Source organism: Pezoporus wallicus, unplaced genomic scaffold, assembly GCF_028554395.1.
Source record: "Pezoporus wallicus isolate ANWC-B61680 ecotype Strahan unplaced genomic scaffold, APGP_CSIRO_Pwel_v1 contig_10507, whole genome shotgun sequence".
Classification (NCBI taxonomy): domain Eukaryota; kingdom Metazoa; phylum Chordata; class Aves; order Psittaciformes; family Psittacidae; genus Pezoporus; species Pezoporus wallicus.
The window spans coordinates 19,943-37,577 of NW_026636271.1; the positions used below are offsets into that span (position 1 = coordinate 19,943).

Sequence of the window (17,635 nt, forward strand, 5' to 3'; positions counted from 1 at the left end):
GCTCCTGGGCACCAGCAACCGCCCGTGGTGGGGACAGCATCGCCCATGTCCAACGTGGGGCTGCAGGTCCTGGTCCTGCAGGTCCCTCTCGGCCTGGTTCTGCTCCGAGTGCGGGGTCTCGACCCAAACTGGATCACGGATCACTGGCAGGGCCGCGAGCCCATTGGTGCCAGCACCTCCTCGGCGGGCAGGATGGGCGCTGCCTCATGGAACACGGCTGCTGGGCAGCGTCTGGAGGCTTCTGACGCAGGAGAGAACTTCCCAGGCTGTGAGTGCCGCTGCAGAGCTTCCCCTGAGCACCCCCAGAGGGTTTCCAGCAGCTCCAGCATTAACCCAGCGATGGGCAGGAACCAGCTCCCGCTGGTGCTGATGCCACCAGCACAAGGACACGTCCCTGGGGGGGCTCCTCCTGGGGTGGCATTAACGCTACAAGGGGGGTTGTACATCAAGCACCTGCACGTGTGCTCCCCCCGATCCCGGGCAAGGGGAAGGAGCAGGGCAGCAGGATTGGAGCCAGCGGCGCTCGGGTCTGTTCCCCCGTGCCAGATGGGTGCTGAGCCCGGGGCTGCTCCCTCTGCCCCAGCACCGGTGGAACTTTGCCTCTGGAGGTGGATTAAGCAGCAGCTCTTCGAGTAATCCCCATAGAGCAAAGTATTCCCCGTGCCTGGTGAGCTCATGGAGCCACGGAGCTAAATCAGGCGCTGCTGTCACGCCGCTGTGAAGCCTCCTCCCTGACACAGCACCGGCAGAGCTGCACCCCTGTGCCCCTGCCCAAACACCCTCACTTCTGACTCCCGGAGGGGAAAACCTCAGCGTTCCTCCTTGAGCGCATCCTGGATGTGCCAAAAATAAACCCGAAGGAGGCCCCGGAGCCGGGACCGGGCTCGGGAACAGCCCGGGGGGGTGCAGACACCACAACCCTGCGGGGATGCTGCGAGCAGCGCCCGGGGTTCCGGCTCCCGTCGCTAAGGTGCAAAATCCCGTTGTTAGGAACATGGAAGACGCGGGAGGCAGCGCCGAGCTCCGCCGCTGCGGCGCCGCTGCAGGCACGGGCAGGTGACACGGAGCGATGGCAGCGCCGGGATCCAGGAATGCTGCCGCTTCCTCACGCTGCTTCCCACCCAGCATCATACCCCCCCCCCCAGCATCCACCGGGACCGGGGAGCGGCTCAGCCCCGGTGCAGCCCCGCAGCGGTCCCGGGGGAAGGGGCGCGCTGCGGGGAGCGGAGCCGGTGCGGATCGTACCTTGCGGAGCGCCGGGGCCTGCCTCATCCTGCCTGAGCGAGCCGCGACCCGCGGCGGGCGCAACCACGGGCGGCGGCACCGGCAAATGGCTGCGGCTCCGCGCTACCCGCGCTCCATCCGCGCCGGCTGAGCGGGAGGCGCGGGGGGCCCGGCCCGCAGCCCCCGGAGCCCGCAGCCCCCGCCCCGGCCGGTCATGACATCACGGGCGCGCTCCTCTCCGCCCGCCCCGCGGCACCGGGGGATGCTCCGCGGGAGCAGCGGCTCCGCCGCTCAGCACCGCCCCGGAGCGGCCGCATCGCGGAGCTCCGGGCCCTGGCGCGGCGGGGACGGAGCCGGGAGCAGAGCAGGGAGCGGGGGGGGGACGCGGGCTCCGAGCCACAGCATCCGCCGGGGCTGCCGCTCACCGCCCAGCCCGATGCCAGCACCCCCTGCCAGGGCAGGGACTGAGCCCATGGAGCCCCAGCCTGGTTGGGGTTGAAGGGACCTTGAAAGCTCCTCCAGCTCCAGGGACCCCTTCCACTGGAGCAGCTTGCTCCAAGCCCTGTGTCCAACCTGGCCTTGAACACTGCCAGGGATGGGGCAGCCACAGCTTCTCTGGGCACCCTGTGCCAGCGCCTCAGCACCCTCACAGGGAAGAGCTTCTGCCTCAGAGCTCATCTCAGCCTCCCCTGGGGCAGGTTAAAGCCATTCCCCTTGGCCTGTCCCTACATCCCTTGTCCCAAGCCCCTCTCCAGGTTTCCTGCAGCCCCTTTAGGCACTGGAGCTGCTCTAAGGTCTCCCCTTCAAGAACCTTCTCTTCTCCAGGCTGTGAAATATCCTTGCTCTGAAAGCGATTTCAGTGCCTGTCAGCAAACACTCCACAGTGATGCTCTCCCAAATCACTCCTCAGGGTTCCCCAGTGTCACAGCGAGCACCCGCAGCCCTGCTCCAGGGGAACAGAGCCCTGTGGATGGTACCTGAAGGTCTGCACCAATTTCACCCTAAAATAAACCCACTTTGGGAGCTGAGCATCATCTCTTTGACCCAAACACCTCCATCCCTGGAGTGCTCTGCCCCGCTCTGAAGACCAATGGAGGTGATGGTCAGCAGCAGCACCGCGTGCCCCATGGCAGGAACTGAACCATGCACCTGGCACCCCTTGGTGCAGCAGTCATCCCAAAGGCCTTGGGGTGCTCCCAGTTCAGGCGACAGCCACCATCGAGCTGGGCTTCATCACACATTAGAGCTGATGAGCGGTGGCTGAGGACAGCCTTTGGGTGCAGTGGGATGGATGCTCTCCACGTGGGAAGCTGTCATCTGGCTGGATTCCCCAGGCTGAAGGACAGGACAGAAGCAGCATTCCAGTGGGATGATTCTTCTGCCCTAAGGTCAGATCCAGCCTTGTTCCATCCTCCAGCACCTGAAACATTGCCTGAGGCCCAATACATGGTGCCTGCCTCCAGTGGTTGCAGTGCAGGAACATTGCTCTCAGTGGGGTCCACTCCATCACCACACCAGTGACAGCCAGAGACCCACACGGTGCTGGGGGGTGTCAGGAGGGGTCTGTGGGTCCTTCAAGAGTCTCCAAGTCCTGAGGTTTGATTTGGTTTGAACCAGTGCAAGTCCTCCAAAGCCTCCAGTACCATTGAACCAGCAGCTCAAACACGTGGCTGCGAGCCCCAGGGCACAAGTCCCCAAAGGACAAAGGATTATGGAGCAAGTCATAGAGCAAACACAGGTATCCCACAAGGACAACCCCTGCAGGAGGCAAGGCCTCCATTGCTTTCTATCACCTCAATCACATCCCTGGGACCATCGGTGAAGCACCCACCCTGCATCCATGTCCTGACATGGACCCTCAGGAGCTGCTGGTCCCAGGACCCAACAGCAGGCACTGGAGCTGCTCTAAGGTCTCCCCTTCAGGAGCCTTCTCCTCCCCAGGCTGGCCCAGCCCAGCTCCCACCCCCTGGTTCCAGGGATGGGGATGCTCCCGCTGCAGGCTCAGACACAGCTTTAAGGTACCTGAAGGCTTTGGAAGCTGTGGGTGGCCAGGGATGGAGCCGTCCCCTCCACGCTGCGGCTCCAGCCACAACCCAAATACGTGCTGCCCATTCCCAACCAGAACCCGGATCATGGCGCTGAGCCCTTCCCTGCACAAAGGAGCCCCATGGAGCTCACATGGATCCAACCCCTGTGAAGAGCATCAGGGATGTTACAGCTCTGAGGAAGCAGCTCCTCCCCTAACACACATCTCTGCTTCCCCAATCCAGGAATCCCGAATCCAGGAATCCTCTCCTCAGCCGGGATCCAACCCGCAGCTCCCGGAGCTGCTCTCTGGGCAGAGCAGGATGAGAAATGGAATTCCACGATGGAAAAGCGCCCGGGGGATGCTTCAGAGCTGGCCCTCGCACACCTTCAGGGATGTGGAAGTGATGTGTTCATCGTACAGCGTGCGGAGCAACAGGAGCCTTCAGCAGCCTCACAGGCGATGGGATCGTGGAATCGCAGCCGGCGCGGAGCGGGAGCAGCCCGTGGTGCTGCCAGGGTTAACCGGGCCCCTTCCGTGGTGCCAGACGCTGCTCCGATGGCCCCCAGCCCGCGGCACAGACCCTGCCACAATTCCTTCCTTTAGAAGGAAACCATCTGGGAGCAGATGGCTCCGCGCTCCCACCGGGATGAACGGGCCATCTGCTCCCACACAGAGCCGCGGCCCCACGGGCCATGGATGTGGGACATGAGAGCGGGATCAATGCCCCCAGGGAGGGGTGAAGCCAGGCTCCTGACAGGGCTCTGAACAAAAGAGGCCCAGCTCCGGCACAGGGAATGCGGGCCGGGATGCTGAAAGGAACAGGGATGCTGAAAGGAACAGGGATGCTGAAAGGAACAGGGATGCTGAAAGGAACAGGGATGCTCCTGGGGACGGACACAGGCAATTCACTGCGGGGAGCCCAGCATCGAACTGGCTTTAGGTCGTGCTGTTATCAAAGGGGTGGTGGGAGACAGAGCCCTGTCCCCACGGTCACACAGCCCAGGGGCATGGGGACGGTGCTCCCTGTGCATGTGGCACCAGGGCCATGGTTACCATAGGATCCCAGCATGGGGTCAGTGGGAAGGGACCTCAAAGCTCCTCCAGCTCCAACCCCTGCCACGGGCAGGGACCCCTTCCACTGGAGCAGCTTGCTCCAAGCCCGTGTCCAACCTGGCCTTGAGCACTGCCAGGGATGAGAACAGCCCTGTGCCAAGCATCTGGAGCCTTCAGCCTTGCTCTGCATCCTCACTGTCCCAGCAGCCCGGGCAGGAGCAGCTCAGGATGGAGCAGACCCCCCTTGGCTGCAGCTCCCAGGCACGGACCAGGCCCCTCTGTCTCCCAGCAGAGATGGAGGAGACAGAACCCATCCCGCTCCAAAAGTGAGCAGGAAACACCCAGGGATGGCCCAGGAGCATCCGACCACGCTCCAGCACCCCGTGGGCAACGGCAGGATCCACACAACAGCCACAACCTCAACAGCAGGAGGCCCTGCCCCACTGCTCCCGGGGGGCCCAGAGGCAGGCGCGGAGCCAAGGCCGGCAGGGGATGTTCTCTGGTGAGCACCATCTGGCACCAGGGCAGCTCACAAGGCGCTTACCGGCTATTTTAACACGCCAAGAGCCGCCCTAAGCTCACAAATGAGGATTTCCCTGCTAATCACGGCGCTATTTTGGGGTGCCCTGAGGCTGCCACGCGCTGGTGCAGGGCAAGAGCTCAAAGGAGGGCACGGGGAGCTCACAAGCTCATTAAAGGCTGCAGAAGCTGCATCCTGAGGTGGCTCAGCCCGGCCCCCTGAGCAGGATGGATCCATCCGACCCCATCTCCACGCAGTGCTGCTGGGAAGGGCTCTCTGGCAGCGCGGGTGCAGGGATGGAAACCCCGGCCGTGGGGCTGGAGGAGCAGGGCAGCAGCACCGCGCTCAGGAGCAGCTCTCCCCATCGCCCCACAGAGCCCCGGCTGCAGGCTGGAGCCCCACAGGCGGGCAGGGACCTCGGAGCGGAGCAGGGATGGAGCTGGGCGCCAGGGAGAGCTGCTCCCGGTGCTGCTGCATCGCTCCTCAGCCGGGCCCTTCCCATGGGCAAGTGCTGGGATCACATCCCCAGCCAGGACTCCACATGGTTGGAACAAAGGCACGTCCAGGATGGCACCAGGAGGCAGCAGGTACCATGAACAAAGGCACATCCAGGATGGCACCAGGAGGCAGCAGGTACCATGAACAAAGGCACGTCCAGGATGGCACCAGGAGGCAGCAGGTACCATGAACAAAGGCACGTCCAGGATGGCACCAGGAGGCAGCAGGTACCGTGAACAAAGGCACATCCAGGATGGCACCAGGAGGCAGCAGGTACCATGAACAAAGGCACGTCCAGGATGGCACCAGGACGCAGCAGGTACCATGAACAAAGGCACGTCCAGGATGGCACCAGGACGCAGCAGGTACCGTGAACAAAGGCACGTCCAGGATGGCACCAGGAGGCAGCAGGTACCATGAACAAAGGCACGTCCAGGATGGCACCAGGACGCAGCAGGTACCATGAACAAAGGCACGTCCAGGATGGCACCAGGACGCAGCAGGTACCATGAACAAAGGCACGTCCAGGATGGCACCAGGACGCAGCAGGTACCGTGAACAAAGGCACGTCCAGGATGGCACCAGGAGGCAGCAGGTACCATGAACAAAGGCACATCCAGGATGGCACCAGGAGGCAGCAGGTACCGTGAACAAAGGCACGTCCAGGATGGCACCAGGACGCAGCAGGTACCGCATCGCGCCCTCGGCCGGGGTTTGCTCCTCTCCTCTCTCAGAGCATTCCCACACCAAGAGCCAAAGATGGGCATGAGGAACCCCTGCCGAGCCCCCTGCACCTTTCGTTCGTGTTGGTACTAAGGGGCAGGAAAGCTCTGGGGCTGGGGAAGTGCCATGGACAGGCTGGCTGGGGGGGAGCTGCAGGACCCACGTTCAAACCAACCTGGGCCTTGCCTCCAAGCCCCAGAGCCCATTTCTGGGCAGCGCAGAAGCTGCTCCCAGCTCCTGGGGCTTGGTCTTTACCCCAAGGGTTGAACCATTGCTCACCCACGGGGTAACAGTGCTCCTGAGAGCCATCAAATCCACCAGGGTGGGAAGGAGCTTCAGGATCACCCAGTCCAACCATTCCCAGCACTGCCAAGGCCACCTCTGCCCCATGGCACTGAGGCCTCGGCTCCACGCTGTGTGAACACTTGGAGGGCCGGTGCCTGCAGCCCTGCCCTGGGCAGCCTGTTCCAATGCCTGAGCACCCTCTGGGGCAGGAATTGTTCCTCAGCTCCATCTAAACCTGCCCTGGGGCAGCTTGAGGCCCTTTCCTCTTGTCCCATCCCTTGTTCCTTGGGAGCAGAGCCCAGCCCCTCCTGGCTCCATCCTCCTGTCAGGCACTTGTAGGGAGCCATCAGGTCCCCCTGAGCCTTCTCTTCTCCACACTGAACCCCCCCAGGTCCCTCAGCCGTTCCCCATCACCCCTGTGCTCCAGGCCCTGCACCAGCCCCACTCCACCCCTCAATGTCTCTCTTGCAGTGATGGGCCCAGCGCTGAGCACAGGATCCGGGGTGCCCAGCACAGCAGAGCCCCGCAGGGCTCAGGGCTGGGTGATGGAAGCTTCCCCCCGGCTCCCCCCCCTCCCACCCACCACAGCCCCCCCCTTCCCCCGCAGGCAGTGCATGCAGCGGGCAGCATGCAGCGGGGCGGTGCAATGGGACGCGGCGGTGGCTGCATGCAGCCGGGGCAGGCAGGGATGCGATGCGCGCACAGACACCACCTTTTTGGGTTTCACTCCGCGCTGCGTGAGGAGGGAACAAAAGGCACAAGGTTAGAGCCGAGCCGCATCGCAGCGGGGGGGCACCTGCCCCAGCGCCAGCCCCAGCTCCCCACGGCGGGGAGAGCCCCAGAGGAGGCACCGGGCTCCCTGCGGGAAGGAATCCACGCGGGAGAACCCCACACACCCCTACGGCGGCTGAACGGGGAGGGCAGGAGATGGGGCTCACCCTGAACCCCCCCATCCATCACCTTTGCTCCAGCACCATTGACCCACCTCCCGTGGGATCTTTGCTGGCGCTGGATACATCCATAGGAAAACAGATTCCCCCAACAGATCCCCTCCATCAGCACTTGCAGGGAGGGTTAAACACGGGAGCTCAGCCACACCTGGACCCTGGGGAGGGGGATCCCCCAAACCAGCTCTCCAACACCGCCTGTACCTGCACCCACCGCCTTGGGTCAGGCACTCCAAAGGGAAGAGGAGCCTGCATCCAGCCGGGATGCTTCACATCACACATGGAACCACATCTGCCCCCTTCCCTCGGGCCATGCAGGAGCTGGGCACACACAGCCAGCACCTGCCTGGACCGGGATGCTCATTCTGGCCTCACTTCCCATACATCAAGCCAAGCGGGATGCCCCAGAGCATCAGAGCACTTCACACAGCAGCATCTCCAGCCCAGAACAGCATCAGGGAGCTCCATCTACCAAAACATCCCACCCCAGCAGTGGCCAGCACCAAACTCCCAACCTCTTACACTGGAAACCATGGTAACTGTGGTTAACGGAGGTAACTGGTAACAGGGAACCGATAACTGATGCTGACAGACTGGAGGTACCACTGGCTCTTTCAGCTGGGCTTCCTCAGGCCTTGCACACACAAACCCCTTTGGTTCATCTCCTCTCCTACGTCCTTCTCCCAGTGGGAGCAGCAGGATTCCTTCCAGCTCTCGGTGATCCCTCCTGCAGCCCTGACCCCGGGGCAGGGACCCCGGCAGCGCCACAGGCCCGCAGTGGGAAAGGCTCCTCTCCAAGTCACATCCCACCGGCAGCAAAAGGCACTCCCGGGATCCTCCACACCCCGGGAGGACAAGGAGGGAGCTTCCTCCCCACCCTGGCCTGGATGAGGCTCCCGACCTGCTCCTGGGGGCAACACGCGGCTCCCAGCCCACAGGCACGCTCACCACCGCCATTCCCAGCCTCCGGAGCACGGCCTTCCCTGGCCTGACCTCCAGCACCTCCAACCGCGCCTGCCTGGGGTCCAGGCAGCTCCGGCAGGGACCTGCTCCCTTTGGGATGCAGCCACCCCCTCCGGACACAACCTGCACCGGGCTGTGCCCCGGGGATCCCCGCACCCAGACCCGCACCGTGCACCTCCAGGGAGAGCCCCCGTCCCGTCCCGTCCCGTCCCGTCCCGCGGTGCATGCAGGATGTCAGGCTCACTCCCCACAGGAGCCCAGCCAGGAGCAGGCATTGAACCAGATAAAGCTGCCATACAGGAAGCTGTTGGGGTTATTCCTCAGGCACCGGTTCCTGTCAGGAGCTGGAAAGTGCCATTTCCAGGCCCTTGCTCCTGGGGGGTTGGAGGAAAAGCGTTTTTCCAGGTTTTATTATGGAGCACCGAGCGGGAAAGGGCTTAACCAGGACTGGGGCTGGCAGACACCATCCCCTGGGCACACGGTGAGCGCCCGTGTGTGCAGTGCTCCTGTGCAGGGCTGAGCTGCAGGGAGGGACCCCACTGACAGCACTGACCCTAGGGACACCAGGGACACCAGGGACACCAGTGACAACAGTGACACCAGTGACAGCAGTGACAGCAGTGACACCAGTGACACCAGTGACCCCAAGGACACCAGTGACCCCACTGACTCCAGTGAGACCACTGACACCAGTGACACCAGTGACCCCACTGACATCAGCGACACCAGTGACCCCAGGGACCCCACTGACTCCAGTGAGACCACTGACACCAGTGACACCGCTGACACCAGTGACCACAGTGACACCAGGGACCCCACTGACACCAGGGACCCCACTGTCCCCACTGACACCAGTGAGTGGTGCCCCTGCCCAGCCATGACCCCAGCTCCTCCCAGCCACACGGGCTCAGCACTCACCAGTTTGCTGCCTTTGGTGGCGTCCATGGAGTCTGCAAAGAGGAACAGAGGCAGCACCGTCACGCCCGGCTCCAGCACCCCATGACAGGAGCATGGAGGGGGCTCCCAGGGAGGGGGGAAGCAGAGGCCAGGACAGAGCTGGGAGCAGGGCACGAGGGAGATCACGGAACCCCAGCCTGGTTTGGGTGAAGGGACCTTAAAGCTCCTCCAGCCCCAACCCCAACCCCTTCCACTGGAGCAGCTTGCTCCAAGCCCCTGTGTCCAACCTGGCCTTGAGCACTGCCAGGGATGGGGCAGCCACAGCTTCTCTGGGCACCCTGTGCCAGCGCCTCAGCACCCTCACAGGGAAGAGCTTCTGCCTAAGAGCTCAGCTCAGTCTCCCCTCGGGCAGGTTCAAGCCACTCCCCTTGGCCTGGCCCTACATCCCTTGTCCCAAGCCCCTCTCCAGGCTTCCTGCAGCCCCTTCAGGCCCTGGAGCTGCTCTGAGGGCTCCATGGAGGCAGAGGCATGGGGTCACGCAGAGCTCCCAGCCCCACGGCCTGGCTCTGAGCACCCCAGCAGCAAAGAGCTGCAGCCGCCTCCACCGCAGCACCCGCAGCAGCACCCACTGACATCACCTGCAGCCGTTGCCATGGGAACCCTGGCGAGGAGCTACATCCCAGCACCTGCATCCCTACACCCACATCCCTACACCCGCGTCCCCACACCCACGTCCCCACACCCACGTCCCCACACCCACGTCCCCACACCCACGTCCCCACACCCACGTCCCCACACCCGCATCCCCACACCCGCATCCCCACACCCGCATCCCTACACCCACGTCCCTACACCCACGTCCCTACACCCGCATCCTTACACCCACATCCTTACACCCGCATCCCTACACCCGCATCCCTACACCTGCATCCCTACACCCACATCCCTACACCCGCGTCCCTACACCCACATCCCTACACCCGCATCCCTACACCTGCGTCCCTACACCCACGTTCCCACACCCGCATCCCTACACCCACATCCCTACACCTGCATCCTTACACCTGCGTCCCTACCCCCGCGTCCCCACACCCACATTCCTACACCCGCATCCCTACACCCGCATCCCTACACCCACATCCCTACACCCGCATCCTTACACCCGTGTCCCTACACCAGCGTCCTTACACCCACATCCCTACACCCGCATCCTTACACCCGCGTCCCTACCCCCGCGTCCCCACACCCACATTCCTACACCCGCATCCCTACACCTGCAGCCCAGCCCAGCCCAGCCCAGCCCCAGCGGTTCGCCCATCCCGGAGGGACCGGAACTCACGCTTGTGTCCCACAGGAGCAGAGGGGCAGAACCCCCTCCCTGACCTGCTCATGCTCTGGGCTGCAGCCCAGCACACGCGGTTCAGGGTTTTCCTCACGTTCCTGTGCATTTCCTGCACCCACAGGATCTTCCCATGGCTCAGCTCACGCCCGTTGCTCTTGTCCCATTGCCTGGGCTGATCCCTCAGATCCCCCTGAGCTGCCTCCTCTGTGGAGGCTGGAAGGAGATGACCTAAAGGTCCCTTCCAACCCCCCCACCCCATTGCTCTCCAGGCCCCGCTCCCCCAGGCCCTCCTCACAGGAGATGCTCCAGGCCCCTCGTCATTCCAGCAGCCCTTCCCTGGCCTTGCTCCAGGAGCTCCATGTCTCTTGTTCTGGGGAGCCCAGACCTGGACATAGGGCTCCATGGGGAGGCCCCACTGGGGCTGGGCAGAGGCAGGATCACCCCTTCCCTGTGGAATGACCTCCCCAGGGAAGTGGTGACTCCCCAGTGTTGGACTCTGTTAAGACTGGGCCAGGTTGGACACAGGGGCTTGGAGCAAGCTGCTCCAGTGGAAGGGGTCCCTGCCCGGGGCAGGGGTTGGGGCTGGAGGAGCTTTGAGGTCCCTTCCAACCCAAACCAGTCCAGGATTCATTTGAGGAATTGTAAGGCAGAAAACGGAGCATTCAGCTGGGAATTCTGGATTGAGGAGACTGGAACACCCCAGGAACATTGTGGGATGTTCCCCTGCCGCAGCTCCCCCAGGACAAGGTGAAGGCCAGACACCAGGACACGGTGCCAAGCCTCATTCCCATTCCAGTCATGGGATGGATAGAGCCAACATCCCCCACAGGAGCCCCCAGCCTGGCACCCGGGGCCAGAGGCTGCCATGGGCAGGAAGCTGGCCTGGATCCATGCTCCCAGGATCCTGAGCGTGCTGCTGAGTGACTGCTCCACAAAGCGGAGCCCAACGGGAGGCAGAGCTCTCAGGGCAGCTCAGAGCCAGGAACGGGCTGCCCGGCAATGGGAAAGGGAAGGAAGGCTCCACATGGTCGGGGCCAAGGAGGTGGGAATGAGGCACAGCCTGAGCGGGGATTTCACAGCATGACAGTAAATCAGCTCTTCCTCCCACAGCCTTGGAACAGTCCAAGTCCTCCTTCCACACAGCCATGCCTGCGGGCAGGAGCTCCCACCCCTCTGGGCTGGATACCCCGTCCCTCCAGGAAGGATCTCCCACCCCGTTCCCACCAGGCAGACTTTCATGGTAAGCACACACCAGCCCAGAGCAACTCTTGCACACAGTGCTTCCCTCTGGGATCCCAAAGGCCACCCGGGACCATGCAGGGAGCACCCTGGGAGAGGTGGATGAGCAAGGGGGGAGCTGAGGCAGGGCCAGAGCTGCAGCCAGTGCCCACCCCCAGTGCGTGGACCCCGCTGGGTGCTGGTGCTGGAGCAGGGGAGGGACGGGGCTGGGGCACACAGAGCTCCTGTACCTCTCTTGGGGACCTTCAGGGCAGCAGATTCCGGGGTCTCTGGGGAGGTTGTGTCAGCTCCATCTTCAAACACCTGGATCTGGGGAAGCACAACAACAGTTATTGCACAGGAACGGGGTAAGGGCGCTGGCGCAGGGTGCCCAGAGAAGCTGTGGCTGCCCCATCCCTGCCAGTGTTCAAGGCCAGGTTGGACACAGGGGTTGGAGCAAGCTGCTCTGGTGGAAGGGGTGCCTGCCTGTGGATGGGGTTGGAGCTGGAGGAGCTTTAAGGACCCTTCCACCCAAACCAGGCTGGGGTTCTGTGGCTGTTCCAGCTCTTGTGGCTCCCCACATCCCCCTGACCAAGGCAGGACACCGGGCACTGCTCAGGCCGGTGCTATGGAGCAGACCCAGCACACAGGCTCCATCCTTCCCCAGGACACAGCACCCAGCCCCGGGAGGGACCTGCTGGGGACTGCACGGAACAGCACAGCCACCACCCAAAACCTCGGCAGCTTCCCCACGGCTGCAGCTCATTTACCAGTGACCGGAGGGCTCTGAGCCCACGGGAAGCCACCGGGTGCCGGGAGCCCCAGAGAGGGAGGAGGAGGGAGCTGTGGCCGGATCTACAGCAGGAACTGCGGGAAGGGGACCCCTGAACCCCCAGCACCACCTGTGCCCCGGGCACTGGTCCTGAGCGAGGGAGATGGAGCTTGTCCTGGATGGGCAGAGCTGAATGAGCTGGGTCATGGGAGCCTGGGAGCCTGGAATGGGTTGGGTTGGAAGGGACCTCAAAGCTCCTCCAGCCCCATCCCCTGCCACGGGCAGGGACCCCTTCCACTGGAGCAGCTTGCTCCAAGCCCCTGTGTCCAACCTGGCCTTGAGCACTGCCAGGGATGGGGCAGCCACAGCTTCAACCCCTTCCCATGTCCCACCACCCTCATAGGGGAGAACTTCCTCGTATCCCACTCAGCTCTTCCCTCTTCCAGCCGGAAGCCCAAACTCCTCATCCTATCCCTGCATCCCTTGTCCCAAGCCCCTCTCCAGCTTTCCTGCAGCCCCTTCAGGCACTGGAGCTGCTCTCAGGTCTCCCCTTCAGGAGCCTTCTCTTGTCCAGGCTGCCCCAGCCCAGCTCTCTCAGCCTGGCTCAGAGCAGAGCTGCTCCAGCCCTCGCAGCAGCTCCTGATTCTCCACTTTGGAGACAAAATAAAAGCATTCCCTCTCTCTGGAACTCAGGAACCTTTCCTCACCGAACTCACCCGCACCCGCGTCAGGACAGGCCCTTACATCAGGCTCAACAAGACACCGAGTGCAAGGATCCCTCACACGACGGAGCCTGGAGAGCCCAGAGCCATCGCGGTCTGCCTGGGGCTGAAGGAACCCTGGCTCTTCCCCCCCTCCCCAGGTGCCCAGGGCCCTTTTCCTGGTGGATAAGGAGCGGGGAGCAGCGCCCGGCAGGGCCGTACCTGGGACTGGCGCACGAAGATGCCGTGGTTCTCGTCGCAGGTGAAGTACCTCCTGCCCTGCACCGTGCCGTCGTTCTTGCCCTTCGCCTCGTCCAGGATCACCCCCACCCACTTGCCCGTGGCGAAGAGCGTGGCGCCCACGTAGGCCACGGTGCCGCGGTGCCCCTTGCCGATGACCTCCACGCGGGAGCCCACCTTGAGGGGCCGGCTGCTGCCCTCGGCACTCATCCTGCCGCCGGAGCTGGGGGCCTGCGGGCAGAGCACAGCGTTACACACACACGCACACACACACACACACACACACACGCAGCTCCAGCAGCAGCCAGGGAAAGGCAATTCCTTCCCTTCCCGCTGCCAAACAGGAAGCAGGACAATGGCAAAGCCCCACTGAGCCCCGCGCCGCTGGCAATGGACACTCCAGGCTCCCGAAGCCCATTCCTGAGGGTTATCGGCTCTGGGACATCAAACCCAGCAGCAGGCACCAGCGCAGCCCCATCTGCCCTCAGCAGTGCTTGCTCCCTCTCTTTTCCTTTCATCGGACACTGCTGGAGCTTTCCAGCCTCCTGGAACACCAGCTCGGGAAGGCACAGCCCACCCCGGGCACAACTTCCCAACCACTTCCCGGTGTCAGGGGTCCTGAGGCTCTGGGGGCCCATCCAGCCACGGAGCTGGACCAGTGCCCGGCCCGGCTGCATGGCGGGCACCAGTCCCCAGTGGGATGCATGGGGTTCAGGCTGTCCCGGCACGGAGCTGGATCAGCTGCATCATGGAACCATGGAATGGGTTGGGGTTGGAGGGGGCCTTAAAGCTCCTCCAGCTCCAACCCCTGCCATGGGCAGGGACCCCTTCCACTGGAGCAGCTTGCTCCAAGCCCCTGTGTCCAACCTGGCCTTGAGCACTGCCAGGGATGGGGCAGCCACAGCTTCTCTGGGCACCCTGTGCCAGCGCCCCAGCACTTCACAGGGAAGAGCTTCTGCCAAAGAGCTCATCTGCACCTCCCCTCTGGCAGAGCTCTGGGCAGGGGACAGGTCCTGGGCGCCGGTGCTGAGCTCAGAGCTGCAGGGGTGACCCCTGCATCCCTGCATCCCTGCGCTCCCACCCCTCAGGGCTCCTCCCTCATGCAAGGAGCTGAAGCCTCAAAGCGTCGCTCAAGCACACATCAAAGTTGCAGCCGTGCCCCAGCACAGCAACAACGCGGGAGCAGCTCCGGGATGAGATTCCCACCGCAGCTCCCAACCCCAGCCGGGCCCCGGAAGAGCTCTGCTCCCTGTTAACCTTCCTCAGAGGCCTGGGAAGAGCTCTGCTCCCTGTTAACCCTGGTTATTGAGAGCGCGGGGTGCTGCCACGGCCCTGGAAGGGGATCAGGGGTCACCAACCCGGAGAGGGGCTTTGGCCGAGGGATGCAGGGACAGGACGATGGGAATGGGTTCACCCTGCCAGAGGGGAGGCTTGGGCTCCCTGACTCCTGTGCTCCCAGGCATCCAGAGCACCAAATCTGCTCAGGCTTCCCCAGGATAAAGCCCCCAGCGTGGCGCTGGCTTCATCCTGCTCAAGGCCGGAGAGCAAGGACTCAAACAGGGGTGGTTTGGGTGTCTCTGGACACCCCAGCACCAGGCACAGCACCGAGCACGCACCCCCAGACCCCTGTCACGGACACCCCAGCCCAGCCTTGCTCCCCACAGCACTGATCTCAAAGTGCATTGGCTCTGAGCTCAGCCCCTCACATCCTGCCCCCAGATCCCACCCCAGGACCAGGACAGAGCCAGCAGGGCTCAGCTGGACACATCACCCCCCCACCCCACTGCCCCCAGCACCAGTGTGAGCAGCGCCACATCCCACAGCATCCCTGCGCTGGGAACACATCCCCGCGCTGGGAACCACATCCCTGCACTGGGAACACATCCCTGCACTGGGAACCACATCCCTGCACTGGGGACACATCCCTGCACTGGGGACACATCCCTGCACTGGGGACACATCCCTGCACTGGGAACCACATCCCTGCACTGGGAACCACATCCCTGCACTGGGAACCACATCCCTGCACTGGGAACACATCCCTGCACTGGGAACAACATCCCTGCGCTGGGAACCACATCCCTACACTGGGAACACATCCCTGCACTGGGAACCACATCCCTGCACTGGGAACAACATCCCTGCGCTGGGAACACATCCCCGCGCTGGGAACACATCCCCGCGCTGGGAACACATCCCTGCACTGGGAACACATCCCCGCGCTGGGAACCACATCCCTGCACTGGGAACAACATCCCTGCGCTGGGAACCACATCCCTACACTGGGAACACATCCCTGCACTGGGAACACATCCCTGCACTGGGAACACATCCCTGCACTGGGAACACATCCCTGCACTGGGAACACATCCCTGTACTGGGAACCACATCCCTGCACTGGGAACCACATCCCTGTACTGGGAACCACATCCCTGCACTGGGAACCACATCCCGTCGCTGGGTAGCTAATGCCTGCACTTGGTTCTCATGCCTGCACTGGGAACAACATCCCCCCGCTGGGAACCACATCCCTACACTGGGAACACATCCCTGCACTGGGAACACATCCCTGCACTGGGAACACATCCCCGCGCTGGGAACCACATCCCTACACTGGGGACACATCCCTGCACTGGGAACAACATCCCCGCGCTGGGAACCACATCCCTGCACTGGGAACACATCCCTGCACTGGGAACAACATCCCCGCGCTGGGAACCACATCCCTACACTGGGGACACATCCCTGCACTGGGAACACATCCCTGCACTGGGAACCACATCCCTGCACTGGGAACCACATCCCTGCACTGGGAACACTGGAACACGCCAGGATCCTGCACAGGAACGCACTGAGACCCCCATGGAACACAGCAGGACCTGCATGGGGAGGGAAAAGGAGCTCCCCGGGCACGCACTCGCTCTGGGCCGCCCTGGGCCCCCTCTGCTCCCTGCAGTGCCCACGGCAGAGCCCAGAGCCCCCATCCCAGCACATTCCCAGCTCCGTGCCCTGGCCCAGGCACAGGTCCCCGTGAGGGCTGTGCTGGGGGTGGGATGGGGCCTGAGCTCGGCTGCAGCCCATGGGGTACTCGGCCAAGCTGGCAGCGGAACGGGGCCTCTGTCCGGTCCCAAACACAGGGAGTGGGGACCCAGCATCACTGCAGGAGGGACACGAGGACACAGGAGAGGCAGTGCCCGGGCTGAGGCTGCCCCGGCCCACGGTAAAGCCTGGAATCGCTTTGGGAGCCCCCTGGGAAGCTCCGCACCGGCTCAGGCAGCCGGGAGCCGGGCAGGGAGGAAGGGAAAAGCCAGGATGCGGGAAGGGAAAGCAGCCCCTGTCTCTGTGCTGGGATCACTGCGGGGCCTCGCTGCGCAGCCGGGCTCGCCCAGCACAGCCCAACTTCAGCCCAGGGGACACGGCCTGGTGCAGGGCAGACCTCACCCGGCCCTGCCCATCGGAACGGGCACTGCCAGGGAGGAACAGCTCAATTCCCAGGCGCAGGAAGGCCGGGAAGCGCCCTCCAGCCCCCAGCACCACCCCCGGTACCTGCCAGTGCCCCGCTAGCAGCAGCACAGGCAGGAGCTGGAGGTGAGCTTCCCCCCCGGCTCACCCGGCTGTACGCGTGCCTCCTGCCCTGGGCCATGCTGCCGCTGCCTCCTCTGCCTGGAGGATAACGGGGCCGGAGGGAACGGCCTCACTTCATGGGGCTCCAGCGGCGGTTTCCCACGTCCCAGCCGATCCCAGCATCCCGCCGAGCCCCGGCTGGGCGCGGGGAAGGGGGAAAAGCCCGTTTCCCAGAGGATGCTTTAAGGATGCGCCGGGATCCAGCGCAGCCGACGGGAGGATGGATGGATGGAGGAGCCGCTGCGGTAGAGCCGCCGCACGGAGCCCGCTGGGTCCTAACGCCGCCCCGCTGCTGCAGGGGGGATGGCACCGGGCCACGCCGCCGCACCGGGAAGGACAGAGCCGCCTCCGGTCTGCCCTGTGCGGGCGGCACCCGGGGCTGTGCACAGGGGACACCCCGCTCCCCCCACCCCGGGCACCACCACGGCCATGGCTGTGCTGGCTCTGCGCTCCCATGGGCCCAGGTTTGCCCCTCAGCCCCATCTCGCTCCTCCAGCCCCACAAACCGGGGTGACCGGGCACCGGGACACAGGGGCTGTACCCAGCACGTACCCCCCCCCCCCCCCCCCGCACCATGGCACGGGTCAGGATGTGCAGGC

The 17,635-nt window shown here is 64.0% G+C and overlaps 1 protein-coding gene across 1 annotated transcript in view; it reads right to left on the bottom strand.

Annotated features, from left to right (window-relative positions):
* DCTN1 (dynactin subunit 1) overlaps positions 1–17,197 on the bottom strand; it is a gene marked incomplete at its 3' end in the record, with an annotated part of 36,921 nt that extends 19,724 nt beyond the window's left edge. The window contains exons 1-4 of the mRNA XM_057399889.1: positions 17,023–17,197; positions 13,395–13,643; positions 11,951–12,029; positions 9,161–9,192 (exon numbers count right to left, since the gene is read on the bottom strand). Coding sequence (XP_057255872.1) covers positions 9,161–9,192; positions 11,951–12,029; positions 13,395–13,643; positions 17,023–17,055 — 393 coding nt within the window. The remainder of the gene's footprint in view (positions 1–9,160; positions 9,193–11,950; positions 12,030–13,394; positions 13,644–17,022) is intronic.
* Positions 17,198–17,635: the final 438 nt, after the last annotated feature.